Source organism: Oncorhynchus kisutch, linkage group LG1 (assembly GCF_002021735.2).
Source record: "Oncorhynchus kisutch isolate 150728-3 linkage group LG1, Okis_V2, whole genome shotgun sequence".
NCBI lineage: Eukaryota > Metazoa > Chordata > Actinopteri > Salmoniformes > Salmonidae > Oncorhynchus > Oncorhynchus kisutch.
This window is the reverse complement of record NC_034174.2, coordinates 29,102,284-29,117,502: the sequence shown is the minus strand read 5'-3', so window position 1 is coordinate 29,117,502 and position 15,219 is coordinate 29,102,284. Positions and strand designations below refer to the sequence as shown.

The window sequence follows — 15,219 nt, the reverse complement described above, 5'->3', positions numbered from 1 at the left end:
TGGGGAACAAAACATCGATATTTTGGGTCCATGGCCAGGAAACTCCCAAGACCTTAATCCCATTGAGAACTTGTGGTCAATCCTCAAGAGGCGGGTGGACAAACAAAAATCCACAAATTCTGACAAACTCCAAGCATTGATTATGCAAGAATGGGCTGCCATCAGTCAGAATGTGACCCAGAAGTTAATTGACAGCATGCCAGGGCAGATTGCAGAGGTCTTGCATCAACTTTATGTAATTGTCAATAAAAGCCTTTGACACTTATGAAATGCTTGTAATAATAATTCAGTATTCCATAGTAACATCTGACAAAAATATCTAAAGACACTGAAGCAGCAAACTTTGTGGAAATTCATATTTGTGTCATTCTAAACACTTTTGGCCACGACTGTACACTGTCTGTATCACTAGGTGGTTGTGATACTTTAACAACAGAAACCTCAGTAATATGAAGCAATAGAAGAAAAGGGAAAAGACTTACGATACAAGCAGCCAGCCTCTCCGTTGAGTTGAGACCATCCAGGACAGCACTTATACACAGTCTGGAAGTCTTGTCTGTACATTTGTTTATATGCTGTGTAGTATGCCGTCCTGTTATCAAGGAGACATAACATTATCAAAGGATACAAACTAGATAATATAAAGCTACACTATATAAAACACGTCTATACAATAATTAGAGGTTCAGATGTATGGCACAATGTCATGGTTGTTCTGTCTCTTCTTAGGGAGGGTGGAGAGGGTAGTCTGTTCTTAGGGGTTGGGTTTGCCTTCCTGAGAGTGGGAGGGCTAGGTTGCTGATGAGGTTCAATGAGTAAGAAAAAAAAACGTCAGATCCACTACGATAATCACAGAACATTTCCCACTCTTTTAAGTCACATACAGTATAATAATCAGGAAACATTTTCCCAGTCTTTTAAGTCGTCCATTTCAATGTGCAAGACTGGTAGACTATACTTCAGAGTACGGTGTCTATCCCTGTAGTTTAGAAGCCCTCTCACGGCTACTAGTCATTATGCGTCAGTTTGTTTACACCGTGTAATTACGGGTTTGGCGACCTTCAAAGCTGCCTGCGTCTTTGTATTGTGGTAAATATATGGAGAAAGCGCGCCTCAATAGCACATTGAGAAACTCCCCAGAGAGTGAGTCAGGGGTAAGCCGCAGGACTCTTCCTCACAGGTATGTACCTGACCTTTGGAGATGCCTCGGCTAAATAGATAGGTTAGCTAGCCCTCCAGGAGAGCTGTGGCTATACCTTGCACTTAGTGCTATATGAGAGGCCTACAAGACCCTGATTAAAGAACAAAAGAGAGGGAAAAGGATAGGAGACAGAAAAGAAGAGAGAGATGTTGACTGAGATTTAGGGGGATGAGGATGGCACTCTTAAACAGCTTTGACTGATTTGATTACTGTTAAGACTGAGTCAGCAACAACTGCACAACACAGAATCCATAGGCAATACATGCAATATAGAACATAATGACTATCTACAGAATAGCATTCCTGAAAAATTCCTCAGAACAAACATAGGAGTCATGAGTATGTGAAAGGCTGACAGAGCTGATGGGTACAGAAGAGAAGGATAGAAAACTGGACAGGTGAATAATTAGTGTTGCTTTCAGAATGGATGGAGGAATACATGGATAGAAGAATGGATTGATTGATGGATGGATGGATGGATGAAGAGATGGCTGAATGAAAAGTAGGACTCACCTTCTCTCGTATCCCATGCACCAGTTCTGTCCTAGGCAGCCTTGCTTCCAGACCTTGACCATGCGCGTGAAGGCCTGCACACACGGCTGCCTTTGGGCAACCAGCGTCACATCCCGCTCCACACACACGTTGGGCCTGAAAGAGGCCAGTGGCAAAAAACATTGAACAAATCAATATTCTGTCATTTTTTTGGTTTACAGTAAGAGGGTGTTATGAAGGATGAACCAGTAAAGATAAATGGACAAGGATTCCATCGGGGTTAATACTGTGTTGTGCTGCCTGTGCTGTCTGCTAAGACTTAAGGGGAATTCTCCATGCATTACTGTTTGACCCCTAAGCAGAGCAGCACAAGGCACTGCCTGCAGCAAGACATCAAACAAACATTCACTAAGACTTTACCTGATACTACAGTATACAAAACATTGACCAAAGGAGAGCAGAATAACAAGATTATACAAACTGATTTGGACCTCTTGTTATTGAGTTTTATAAGCCAGGTGCCATAAGCCAGGTGCCATGAGTGTCATAGATCCCATCGTACCATATTCCCTGCATTTTAGTCTCTAAGACCATCTCAAGCTGCCATACTATCCCTCTAACATTAAGCAGTGTTTTGGTAACTCTCCAGTAGCAGAAACTGCAGTACGTCTGAGAGAAGTCTCATCCTTTACGAGTAGCTCATTCATTCCATGTCCAAGCTTGTCTCATCTCTGGGATAGTGTGTATGTCTGATAGGTCTGTGATCACCTTCAGTTTGTGATGCTGATACTGTATCTATTTTTCCAAGACTGGCAATGGTCCCTCTGAGAAAATTCCCATTATTTTTCACTATCTGACATTGACACGGCCATTACAACTGAACAGAGACTTATAATGAAGTCAGACTTATCAGAAGCACCTCATCTCGGACCTATCTCACCTGTTACTTTGGAATGCTCCCCATTATATGGAAAACTTAGGAACATCTCAGGAATGCTTCCTGCATCATTAATCCACACCGAGATCATGTGTAATTATGTAATAACATTACAGTGCATTTTGAGAAAGACAGTAGAGTATTCTTATGAATAGCTCCAGGTGCATCATAGCTCCAGGTGCAAACCTTTCTGTGAAATGTACAAAATACAGCCTGAAGAGTTAACAGTGATTGTTGCCTGTGTCGTTTTAACTACAGGTTTATACAAGCCCAGGTATAGAACGCATTGTTCTTCTTTCAATGCAAACACCTTTTGAGTAAAACATTGAAACATGAAATTAATTAATTGATAAACAAATATCATATTTCAACTTGTGAAAGTTTTAAAATAATCCTATTAACCGGTAGTTTGATATGTCAACAGATATTGGATTCTGGTTATATGGTTATAAACTCAAATTAATAGCAGTAGCAAGTGACATGACTCTTACCAGAAATGTTTTATCATGTAGGTTACTGTGACTAAAATATGTATTATCAAGTAAAAATGACAGCTTGTAAAAAATACTTACATGTATGGTAGGAGAATTCCATAGCTGGACACTGCGTATATCCCATCGATAAGTAAGTATTGAAAAACTATTAAAACGAAGATACAATTCATTTCCAAGTTGTGTTGGATGTATCAATATATATGCATTAAAGCGCAGAAATGTAGTGGTATTGACACGTTTTAGTGAAAAAAGACAGAATGCACAAAAAAATCCGTAGCCGAATTACTGAAAAAATATTGGAAGGAGGCTTCACTGTTACACTAAAAAAAATCTACCAGAGAGTGAGAAGTGTCAGTACAACACCTTCTAATTCCAAAAGTGATGCAGTCATACATCCCGTACAGAGTGGTGCTTGGAGGTCGTTCCTAACTGGTTTACAACATGCAGATGTTGAACGCACATGCGCGCGCAATGGTTTATAAGAGTAAATCGAAGCAGTCTGGTCTCATAGACTAGACGTAAAATAGTCAAAGTAAACCTACAACAATCAAATTATTATGGTTATGTTTGGTATGGTTACATAGTACAGAAGGTTACTTAAAGCTAAAACGAAAGTATGGTATTTGGTCGGGGTGGGTAGATGGGAGGATATCCTCATGGACAATTTCAGCATTTTAGCTAATTAGCTACTTACTACTTTTCAGCTACTTTGCAACTACTTCAAATTTTAGCTAACCCTTCCCCTAGCCTACCTCCTAACACTAACCAAGCTAAACTAGCCTAGCTAGCATTAGCGTTACCCACCTAGCTAACAACAAATTGGAATTCGTAACTTATCATACTAATTGTATTTCGTAACATATTATACTAATTGGAGTGTCCCGGATTTACATTTACTGTGTTATGTCTACACCTGAGTCCAGATTGTTTGAAGAGATTATGGATCATTTCAATGGAATGGATTGGGACAATAACAGAGATGTTACCTTTTTCCCCCCAAATGTCCTGGTGTTGTAACATGTTGCAAGTTAAAACTGTATTATTTTCTTCAGATATTCATGTTTTTTTTTCTTTTTCTCACCTTTATTTAACCAGGTAAGCTAGTTGAGAACAAGTTCTCATTTACAACTGCGACCTGGCCAAGATAAAGCAAAGCAGTGTGACAAAAACAACAACACAGAGTTACACATCGGATAAACAAACGTAAGTAAATAACACAATAGAAAAATCTGTATACAGTGTGTGCAAAGGAAAGGTAAGGCAATTAATAGGCCAATAGCGGCAAAGTAATTACACTTTAGCAATTTACACTGGAGTGATATATGTGAAGATGAGAATGTGCAAGTAGAAATACTGGTGTGCAAAAGGGCAGAAAAACAAAAACAAATATGGGGATGAGGTAGGTAGTTGGTTGGATGGGCTACATACAGATGGGCTGTGTACAACTGCAGCGATCGGGTAAACTGCTCTAACAGCTGACGCTTAAAGTTAGTGAGGGAGATCTCCAACTCCGTCTCCAACTTCCGTGATTTTTGCAATTCGTTCCAGTCATTGGCAGCAGAGAACTGGAAAGAAAGGTGACCAAAGTAGGTGTTGGCTTTGGAGATGACCAGTGAAATATACCTGCTGATGGGTGCTGCTATGGTGACCAGTGAGCTGAGATAAGGTGGAGCTATACCTAGCAAAGACTTATAGATGACATAGAGCCAGTGGGTTTGGCGTCGAATACATAGCGTGGACCAGCCAACATGAGCATACAGGTCGCAGTGGTGGGTAGTATATGGGGCTTTGGTGACAAAACGGACGGCACTGTGATAGACTGCATCCAATTTGCTGAGTAGAGCATTGGAGGCTAATTTGTAAATGACATCGCTGAAGTCAAGGATCGGTAGGATAGTCAGTTTTATGAGGATAAATTTGGCAGCATGAGTGAAGGATGCTTTGTTGCGAAATAGAAAGCCGATTCTAGATTTAACTTTGGATTGGAGATGCTTAATGTGAGTCTGGAAGGATAGTTTACAGTCTAGCCAGACACCTAGGTATTTATAGTTGTCCACATATTCTAAGTCAGAACCGTCCAGAGTAGTGATGCTGGTCGGGCGGGCGGGTGCAGGCAGCGATTTGTTGAAGAGCATGCATTTCATTTGACTAGCATTTAAGAGCAGTTGGAGGCATCAGAAGGAGTGTTGTATGGCTTTGAAGCCTGTATGGAGGTTTGTTAACACAGTGTCCAAAGAAGGACCAGATGTATACAGAATGGTGTCGTCTGCATAAAGGTGGATCAAAGAATCACCCGCAGCAAGAGCGACATCAATGATATATACAGAGAAAAGAGTCGGCCCGCGAATTGAACCCTGTGGCACCCCCATAGAGACTGCCAGAGGTCCGGACAACAGGCCCTCCGATTTGACACACTGAACTCTATCTGAGAAGTATTTAGTGAACCAGGCGAGGCAGTCATTAGAGAAACCAAGGCTGTTGAGTCTGCCGATAAGAATACAGTGATTGACAGAGTCGAAAGCCTTGTGAATTGATGTGAGGGCCCCTTAGGCTACAATACAATTATGCCTATATTGTATGCCTATATTTGGCAGCAGGTAGATCAACAAGTAATTTCAGACATACAACATCACACTTCACACACATCTTAATGACATATCAGAACAGAGCAGTTTTCAATTCAGGGGCAATGTGTTATTGGTATCCACTGCTGCCTAATGCTACCCAAAGAGGAACCTATAGTTGCAATAGAGCAGAGAGAGAAGGGGAAGATATGCCACTTATGTGAGTTATGGAGGAAGACTGTGGGTGGTCAAGCTGCACAGGTCAGTGTGCAGGGCACAGCTGATGCTGCCTGTGGTCAGATGGGTCAAAGTTACTGCTGCTCTCCATCTAATCTAATGACCAAAGGCCCAGAGGGTCAATACCAGCCATGGTCTAATTACCACTGCAATGGGAGAAATGGTTACACACACAGGGACCATGGATTGTTCTGCAATAGTTAGGCCTACACATAATTTGAAGACTTTCTACAGACATAATTGGCATTTTTGCAGGGGTATTTTAATTTGAAATAGCCTACCAAATGAAATATGAATATAATAAGATTATTAGAACTTACTGTTTTAGTCATTGTGTTTCCATCTGTCTCAGTGAGAGCTTGGAGAAAATAAATGTGTATATGTGGGATTATCCCTCGTCTTGATACGGTGCTCTTATAGGCCGAATAGTTACGTACTGTTAGTGCTGACTTCTGTTGACAAGGAAGTGACACAATGGCACAGAGTATTCCATAGGCATAGGCCATGACTCTGCAAACATGCTGAAGTCCTCACATTGACATCAACATTAGAGGACTATGTGATGTATTTAGTAAACAGTGTAGCCCATTCAAATGACAGGTTTATAAGCTAGGCGCGAAGGCTCATGAGATGAATGTGGGAAAGTATGTGAGGGGTACAAGATGTGTTTCCCTAATAAAGGCAAAGCTGTAACACAGGATAGTTATAGGCCTACTTTATAAAATATTTATTAAGGGTAGGCCTATAAGTAGTTTATACGGGTTTAATGATTAGTTTATAGATAGTATTAAAATCTGTTAAACAGTAACACATTGGCTGAAATTGGTGCTTGCCATGTAGCCTTGTTGCCTATGTTATATAAGCTATGTTGGTATTGTAGCAAATTTGGGGGGGGGGTAGCTCTGACCGGGACTCAAACCCAGGTCCAGCTACTGTCAAACTAACACCTTAACCATTAAGCCAAGAGGTCCAAACCTCTTGACAAGGTTGCTAGGTGTTGGTTCTTCAGGATCGGTGTCCCGATGAGCTAACGTAGGCTAATGCGATTAGCATGAGGTTGTAAGTGACAAGACAATTTCCCAGGACATAGACATATCTGATATTGTCAGACAGCTTAAATTCTTGTCAATCTAGCTGCACAGTCCAATTTACAATAGCTATTACAGTGAAAGAATACCATGCTATTGTTTGAGGAGAGTGCACAGTTTTGAACTTGAAAAGTTATTAATAAACCAATTAGGCACATTTGGGTAGTCTTGAAACAAAATTTTGAACCGAAATGCAATGGTTCATTGGATCAGTCTAAAACTTTGCACACGCACTGCTGCCATCTAGTGGCCAAAATCGAAATTGTGCCTGGGTTGGAAGAATACATTATGGCCTTTCTCTTGCATTTCAAATATGACGGTAAACATTTTTTTTAACAGTTGTTTTTTTCTTTGTACTATCTTTTACCAGATCTAATGTGTTATATTCTCCTACATTCCTCCTTTGACATTTCCACAAACTTCTTCAAAGTGTTTCCTTTCAAATGGTATCAAGAATATGCATATACTTGCTTCAGGTCCTGAGCAACAGGTAGTATAGCTTTGGGTATGTCATTTTAGGATACATATTTTGGGGAAAAGGGGCGGATCATTACCCCCTTCCTTCTGCAAAGCGTGTCCCCACTCTTCTCTATAACAAGTCCCTCACGTGTACACTCCTCTCTGAAGGAGGGGGGTAATGTAGCGACCTTATCGCAACACCTAGCAATCTTGTCAAGAGGTTCGGACCTCCTGACGTAACGGTTAAGGTGTTCGCTTGACAGTCACTGGACCCATCCCACTTCTGACACCAGTGTAGCGAATTTAAGGGGTAGCCCTGCCCGGGACACGACCCGGATCCAGCGACTGTCCATCACCTTTCGCCAAGAGGTCCGAACCGCTTGACGAGGTTGCTAGGTGTTGGGTTAAAGTATTTAGGGAAAAATCTATTCAAGTCATTGATGGAGTTCTGAATTATACTTCAGTGGAATCTGTTGTTTTTTGCTGACATCATCTGGTTGAAATGAGAACTGCACTAGGGACCACGCTGTTCCTAGTGTATGAATTCAAATTATTGATAGAAAGACTCCGAACCTGCAAATCATTGTCGAACGGAGGTAACTGAACTCTTCACTGTACTTCCTGCTCCAATGGGAACCCGACTGTTTGTGACAGTCGGGTTCCCATTTTACGTACACGAAGCGTTTTGCAACTTTAACACACTCCCCTACTGTCAGCTTGCGCGTCATTTGCCCTGTGCTCAGCTGACACAACGCGGTTTATTATGCTTTTGGGAGCAAGAGTAGGCTTGTGTGTATTTCACCAAAGACTCGCTTCAGGATCCAAGTATTTACTGCCGATTGTTTATCATCATCGCAACATGTCTTCGACCGGATCAACACAATTGAAACGCCCGATTTCACTACTGGGATCGATGGCGTTTGGGGAGCGTGCTGACGCGGAGACAAGCACAAACATGGTGAAAGCCTACTTGGAGCGCGGCCACAATGATTTGGACACTGCCTTCATGTACACAGACGGACAGGCAGAAACTATCATTGGGGGAATGAATCTACCCAAAACGGGTAACAAACACAGCTTTAATAGCCTACTGTCTAGTATACTAACATTGTAAACAAAAGTAACATTATAATCTGAGTATGCTATGTTGTACCACTGCTGCAAGTGTTTTTATTTCACCAGATTCCATGCATACTAGTAGTAACTGTAGTTACATCGGTGAGTGCATTAACAGTTCAATCATACTGGTGCATAAAGTGTGCCCAGATAACAAACTGCAATGTAACAAACCACTGCTACATTACCAGTATGACTTCTTACACATGTTCTATGACCCGATTGGATCTTATCAGCCATGTGTGTGTTTATTGCCTGTATCTACAGTGAACATTGCCACCAAGGCCAACCCCTGGGAAGGAAAGACCCTGAAACCAGAGAGTGTGCGTTCTCAGCTGGACACTTCTCTGAAGAGACTGCGTACACAGTGTGTGGACCTCTTCTACCTCCATGCTCCAGACCATCAGAACCCCATCCAGGACACACTGCAGGCCTGCCATGAGCTCTACAAAGAGGTACTGATCCGGAGGGGAACTCTCCTCACACCCACCCCGTAATACAGGCACCTGAAGCATATTTCACACCACCTGGCTCTTTTGTAGACATGGAATTTATTGCTATGTTGGTTTTCAGGGGAAATTTAAGGAGCTTGGCTTATCAAACTATGCTGCATGGGAAGTGGCTGAAATCTTTACCATCTGCCGACACAACAACTGGATTCTTCCCACTGTTTATCAGGTAACACACAGGAAGTCTGCATCTGTCACATACCACACTGCCTTCATTCAAAATACATCATATTATTAAATAGTAACTAACTTCTAAATGCTGTTTATCCTTTTCTTTTTTGACACCACACTCCAAAAAGCAAGTTTTGTATAATCATAATTATTGTCTAGTCGTGTGCTCCAGTGCTGTAAGAAAATACCTAGTTAAGCTGCAGCCAGCCCTAACAGAGTGGCACGTCTTGCTCGTCATTGTAATCAGAGGGATGATATATATATACTATGCATACCAGTCTCTCTTGGCTAAGAGTCTAGGAGACTGACTGCATGACTTCTTTTCATAAGAAATGTTGTGTTGAAAATCCCAAATTGTTTGCATAGTCAACTTACACACAGCTCTGACACACACACTTACCCCACCAGACACACCACCAGGGGTCTTTTCACAGTCCCCAAATCCAGAACAAATTCAAAAAAGCATAGTATTGTAGAGCCATTATTGCATGGAACTTCATTCCATCTCATATTGCTCAAATAAACAGCAAACCTGGTTTCAAAAAACAGATAAAGCAACACCTCTCCCCTATTGGACCTAGATGGTTTGTATGTATTGATATGTAGGCTACGTGTGCCTTAAAAAAAATTGTTCTATCCTTGAGCTGTTCTTGTCTATTAATGTTCTGAATTATGTCATGTTTCATGTGGACACCAGGAAGAGTAGCTGCTGATTTTGCAACAGCTAATGTGGATCTTAATAAAATACCAAATAACTGTGCCTTTCTGTAGGGAATGTACAATGCCACCACACGACAGGTGGAGACAGAACTGCTACCATGTCTGAGATACTACAGCATCAGATTCTATGCATACAACCCTCTAGCAGGTACTGTGATTCTAAACTCAGCAACAACGAAAAAGAAACGTCCCCTTTTCAGGACTCATTGTAAAGGGTTTAAACACTGTTTCCCATGCTTGTTCTATGAACCATAAACAATGAATGAACATGCACCTGTGGAAGACACTAACAGCTTACAGACTGTAGGCAATTAAGGTCACACTTATGAAAACTTAGAACACTAAAAAGAGGCCTTTCTACTGACTCTGAAAAAAAACAAAAGAAAGATGCCCAGGGTCCCTGCTCATCTGCTTGAATGTGCCTTAGGCATGCTGCAAGGAGGCATGAGGACTGCAGATGTGGCCATGGCAATAAATTGCAATGTCCATACTGTGAGATGCCTAAGACAGGGCTACAGGACGGACCGTTGATCGTCGTCGCAGTGGCAGACAAGGTGTAACAACACCTGCACAGGAAAGGTACAGCCGAACATCACATCTGCGGGACAGGTACAGGATGGCAGCAACTGCCCGAGTTACACCAGGAACGCACAATCCCTCCATCAGTGCTCAGACTGTCCACAATAGGCTGAGAGGCTGAACTGAGGGCTTGTAGACCTGTTGTAAGGCAGGTCCTCACCGGCAACACCGTCACCTATGGGCACAAACCCAACATTGCTGGACCAGAGACTGGCGAAAAGTGCTCTTCACTGACGAGTCACGGTTTTGTCTCACCAGGGGTGATGGTCGGATTTGCGTTTATCGTTGAAGGAATGAGCGTTACACCGAGGCCTGTACTCTGAAGCGGTGGATTGGCGGTGGAGGGTCTGTCATGGTCTGGGGCGGTGTGTCACAGCATCATTGAACTGAGCTTGTTGTCATTGCATGCAATCTCAATGCTGTGCGTTACAGGGAAGACATCCTCCTCCCTCATGTGGTACCCTTCCTGCAGGCTCATCCTGACATGACCCCCCAGCATGACAATGCCACCAGCCATACTGCTCATTCTGTGTGTGATTTCCTGCAAGACAGGAATGTCAGTGTTCTGCCATGGCCAGCGAAGAGCCCGGATCTCAATCCCATTGAGCACATCTGGGACCTGTTGGATCGGAGGGTGAGTGCTAGGGCCATTCCCCCCAGAAATGCCCGGGAACTTGCAGGTGCCTTGGTGGAAGAGTGGGGTAACATCTCACAGCAAGAACTGGCAAATCTGGTGCAGTCCATGAGATGCACAGCAGTACTTAATGTAGCTGGTGGCCACACCAGATACTGACTGTTACTTTTGACCCCCCATTTGTTCAGGGACACATTATTCAATTATTCACATTATTCCATTTCTGTGGAACTTGTTCAATTTATGTCTGTTGTTGAATCTTATGTTCATACAAATATTTACACGTTAAGTTTGCTGAAAATAAACGCAGTTGACAGTGTGAGGACGTTTCTTTTTTTGCTGAGTTTATAACGCCTCTAAAATGACAAGATTTTGAGGATCATAAAACATCTCAATGTCTAGTGTGAGAACATGGTTTAACATTCACTCTGTTCTTCTATGCAACCAGGGGGCCTTCTCACAGGGAAGTACCATTATCAGGACAAAGAAGGTTCTCAGCCTTCAGGACGTTTCTTTGGTAACAACTGGGCTGGTGCTTACAGAGACAGGTGAGAACAGAATAAAATGGTATTAATAAACTAGTATGGTCACAGTAGTTACATTAAAAACATGATTTGTCCAGATTAGCTTTACACTAGATACAATTAAACATTACATTTAGATGATTTGTGTTGTGTGTCAGGTACTGGAAGGAGAGCCACTTCCAGGCGATAGACCTTGTTCAGAAGGCCATGGAGACAGCGTATGGCTCAAACAAACCCTCCATGACATCTGCTGCTCTACGCTGGATGTACCACCACTCCCACCTCAAGGTAACTGACCACATTCAATAATTAACAGGGACAACTCACTATCAGCTATTCAGACCCTTTTCCAGTAATTGACTACTAATTCCACTAATCAGATCAGCTCTTTTGCCAGAATAGGGCTGCCTGTAATAAGTCAATGATTACAAATCTTTTTCTTCTTCTTTACAATGTGAAAAGGAACATTTCACTCAATGACAGCAGTACTATTTAAACAATTGTCATAAGTTGAATGAAAAAGTGGTGTATGTAGTGTTAATTGGTGGGTCCTCTTATACCTGGACTTTGTCTCCACTGTTCCAGGGTGATTTGGGAGATGGTGTAATCATTGGGATGTCCAGTATGGAGCAGCTAGATCAAAACCTTTCTGCCTCTGAGGATGGGCCTCTGGATGAGCGTGTGGTGGAGGCATTCAAACATGCCTGGGACCTGGTGGCCCACGAGTGCCCCAATTACTTCCGCTAGATGGCTCCTCAACAACCCTGGCTAGTCTAGAGCCCACATCTGATTGACTATATCCACTGACTGTTGCCTTTTTACCAAATGTGCCGTATACAGTTAGCTAATTAACATGTACAGTGAGATGTAGGTTTTTATAAATAAGTCCGTTTGGTTATCACATTGATGCTTTAGTGAAATTACAAAAAAAGTGCAGATTATGATTTTGGTCCTATTATATCACTTAATGTAAATTCAATTAATTGAGGGTAGTTGTGTTCAGGAAACTTTTTCTGGTGGCTGTCTTGACTTTAATAAACTGTGGAGCAATTGGGACGGTATTTTTTTTCCCTTACTGATATCTGCCACGGCGTTGCGATTTTACAGCCTAGCTTAAAGATATACTTCGCATTAACAATTCCAACTTTCTTTTGTGGGATGTTTTATAGGACACAACCCAGCATACTGTAAGTTTGTACTGTTGTATTTGAGTGGACCATTTTTTTTTTTATAAAGCACAAAAATGTATATACACAATTCCATGGGTAACATTGCAATTAGGAAACACTTTAAAGTAGTTTGTTTTGACCTACAAAAAAAGGCACAGTATTAAAAACAAGTCTGAGAAGTCCATTGCTCTATCCAGATTCATTCCCTTCTTCCTCATCGTTCTCCTGCATGGCCTCTTCCTCAGCTAGCTTCTCAAAGTCGCTCGTTTCAGAGTTCCACATGCACTGGATCTGCACTCTGAATTCAGCCATCTCAATCCCAAAGAGTTTCTATGTTATGGAAAATAAGTTAATTTGATTAGATAAGACATTTATGGGACCATCTAGCAACTGGACTTGCAAAATGTCTCAGGCCTATCAGGTGTAGACTGGGGGACGCTTTAGAACTCACCAGAATACGGGCCTGTTCAGGGGTTAGTGTGTCTCCCTCTTTGCACACTTCATGGTCTTTCAGTAGCGTCACCACTCCTACGACAAAACAAGCCAACTAGGTTAAGCCAACTATTGCAACATGTATTCCTTCTCCTTGGGAATGAATCAAAAGAAAACCTCGGTTTAGATCAGAAGTTTGTATCAGAAGCATAAAAAATTCATTTGAAACAAACAAAACAGGTCACTAGATGGAGGTTAGGGACATCCTTTCATTACAGACTTAGGAAAGCGTTCTCACCTTTCTTGAGTGCTGTGGGTAGTCCCAACTGTCTCAGCTGTGGCTCCATGGAGTGAGGGAACTGTTCCAGGGGTCCTTCATCAAGTGTTAAGGTCATTCCTGCCTTGTTTCCTGCTCGTGCAAAATCCATCTCTTTGAACTGGCTGAAATACCTGAAGAACATTTATCAAGAGAAAAACGTATGAAACTACCAGAGGACAAGGAATCAGCCTCAGCAATGGATCGTTGCAAAAAAGGACTCAAGCTAATGACTGTACATCTTTAATGGAAATGCAAAATATTGATCTACTTACTCTTGTACCTCTTCTTTGGTTTTATTTGTGAATAACACACCCACTTCTCCTCTCAGAAACCTGCTGACCTACAAAATAAGCAGGCCGACATTAATTGAACCCCTTGCAGTGTCATTGTGCAATTTGACCCTCACTTTATCACAGATTTGACATACCTTGTGCAAATTGTCTTTGTACTCGCTTGTTGATCCTTTACCTATAGCGATCATCATCACTTTGTTTTTTCCAAAAAAGAATCTGAAAGTGAAGAAAAACCTTAGTCAAACTGGCTAGTCAGCTACATGTATTTATACACGTAACACGTAGGTGTCTGACCATTTGATTTGTCTTAATAATGAGAACCAGGCTGCATAGACTAGTGTGTTGAGTGTTCTTACCGACTGTGTTTCCAGGCTGTCCTGATGTCTTTCAATTTGTTGTTCCTCATGTTTGCCACAGAGAAGATGAACAGGTGCTTGTACATATCCACACATTTCCGCAACTATAAGGCCACAGACATACAGATACAGACTATTAGTCAAAGAGTTTTAGCTGGATATCATTGTCAGACAGGAAACAAGCTAACTAGGATTGAACGGTCAGAAATAGTTACCTCTTCTATTAAGTTCTGTTTTGTTTCCAGACCCTTCTTGGCTGTTTTTGTTAGTGAAACTGAGAAGTGAAAAAGGCACACAATAAGGGTTAATACCTACAGAACAAAAAAAAATTCAGCAATAGCTATATTTGCAAACATAACCTGCTTGCTATTAGCTTATGGTGCTAGATGGTTAGAGTATGTAGTTAGCTAGCTAGCGGGCTCCTCTTTCACCTCTTGATGCAATCCCCTGCAAATGCTATAGTAGTGAACTGCTACCTCAAGTAATGCATTAATCCAAACTATACTTAATATACTCTTCATCTACTGGATGAATCTGACATAAAAACCTACTTTTCTTGTCCCTCTTTGACTTTGGCATGGTTATCACGTTGTAGAACAAGACCTAGGGAGGAAAAGAACTCCACGTGTTTCTGTCTACTGAATATAGCTGTCCAAAATATGCCTGACAATAATTCACGATTCACTTGCATTTTATGAGATCATTTTCTTTCGCATCATTGAATTTAAATGAGATATTGAGTTTGATAATAGGAATACATTATTTAATAATCTGTATTAAACGTGTAGGAAAATGTGCTTTACAGACATGTCTCATTTCCCCCAGCAGATGGAACCCTGCAAACATAAGAGTGCACAAATAAGTGTATTAACAAGGCAATCATAATAAAGCCATTAGAACAGTATTGTGTGACAGAAATAATTAT

The 15,219-nt window shown here is 41.6% G+C and overlaps 2 protein-coding genes across 2 annotated transcripts; one reads left to right on the top strand and one right to left on the bottom strand.

The window, feature by feature from the left end:
• Window positions 1-8,059: 8,059 nt before the first annotated feature.
• Window positions 8,060-12,786, top strand: akr7a3 (aldo-keto reductase family 7, member A3 (aflatoxin aldehyde reductase)). The gene is made up of 7 exons (XM_020490696.2): window positions 8,060-8,536; window positions 8,856-9,043; window positions 9,162-9,266; window positions 10,040-10,136; window positions 11,650-11,749; window positions 11,884-12,013; window positions 12,311-12,786. The coding sequence occupies exons 1-7, from the start codon at window positions 8,236-8,238 to the stop codon at window positions 12,470-12,472; spliced, it is 1,083 nt and encodes a 360-aa protein (XP_020346285.1). The 5' UTR covers window positions 8,060-8,235; the 3' UTR covers window positions 12,473-12,786.
• LOC109896446 (mRNA turnover protein 4 homolog) lies at window positions 11,525-14,966 on the bottom strand. The gene is made up of 8 exons (XM_020490706.2): window positions 14,846-14,966; window positions 14,510-14,568; window positions 14,295-14,398; window positions 14,073-14,154; window positions 13,918-13,985; window positions 13,625-13,776; window positions 13,346-13,422; window positions 11,525-13,224 (listed from the first exon to the last, which is right to left on the bottom strand). The coding sequence occupies exons 1-8, from the start codon at window positions 14,871-14,873 to the stop codon at window positions 13,084-13,086; spliced, it is 711 nt and encodes a 236-aa protein (XP_020346295.1). The 5' UTR covers window positions 14,874-14,966; the 3' UTR covers window positions 11,525-13,083.
• Window positions 14,967-15,219: the final 253 nt, after the last annotated feature.

Excerpts from the sequence above, each read along its gene's own strand:
- akr7a3 (XM_020490696.2), top strand. The coding sequence starts at position 8,236 with ATGCTTTTGGGAGCAAGAGTAGGCTTGTGTGTATTTCACCAAAGACTC. Across the intron at positions 9,267-10,039 it reads TTCTTCCCACTGTTTATCAG|GGAATGTACAATGCCACCAC; the intron begins GTAACACACAGG and ends GCCTTTCTGTAG. Across the intron at positions 11,750-11,883 it reads GCTGGTGCTTACAGAGACAG|GTACTGGAAGGAGAGCCACT; the intron begins GTGAGAACAGAA and ends GTTGTGTGTCAG.
- LOC109896446 (XM_020490706.2), bottom strand. The coding sequence starts at position 14,873 with ATGCCAAAGTCAAAGAGGGACAAGAAAA. Across the intron at positions 14,569-14,845 it reads GTCAAAGAGGGACAAGAAAA|TTTCACTAACAAAAACAGCC; the intron begins GTAGGTTTTTAT and ends TTCACTTCTCAG. Across the intron at positions 14,399-14,509 it reads AACAGAACTTAATAGAAGAG|TTGCGGAAATGTGTGGATAT; the intron begins GTAACTATTTCT and ends GTGGCCTTATAG.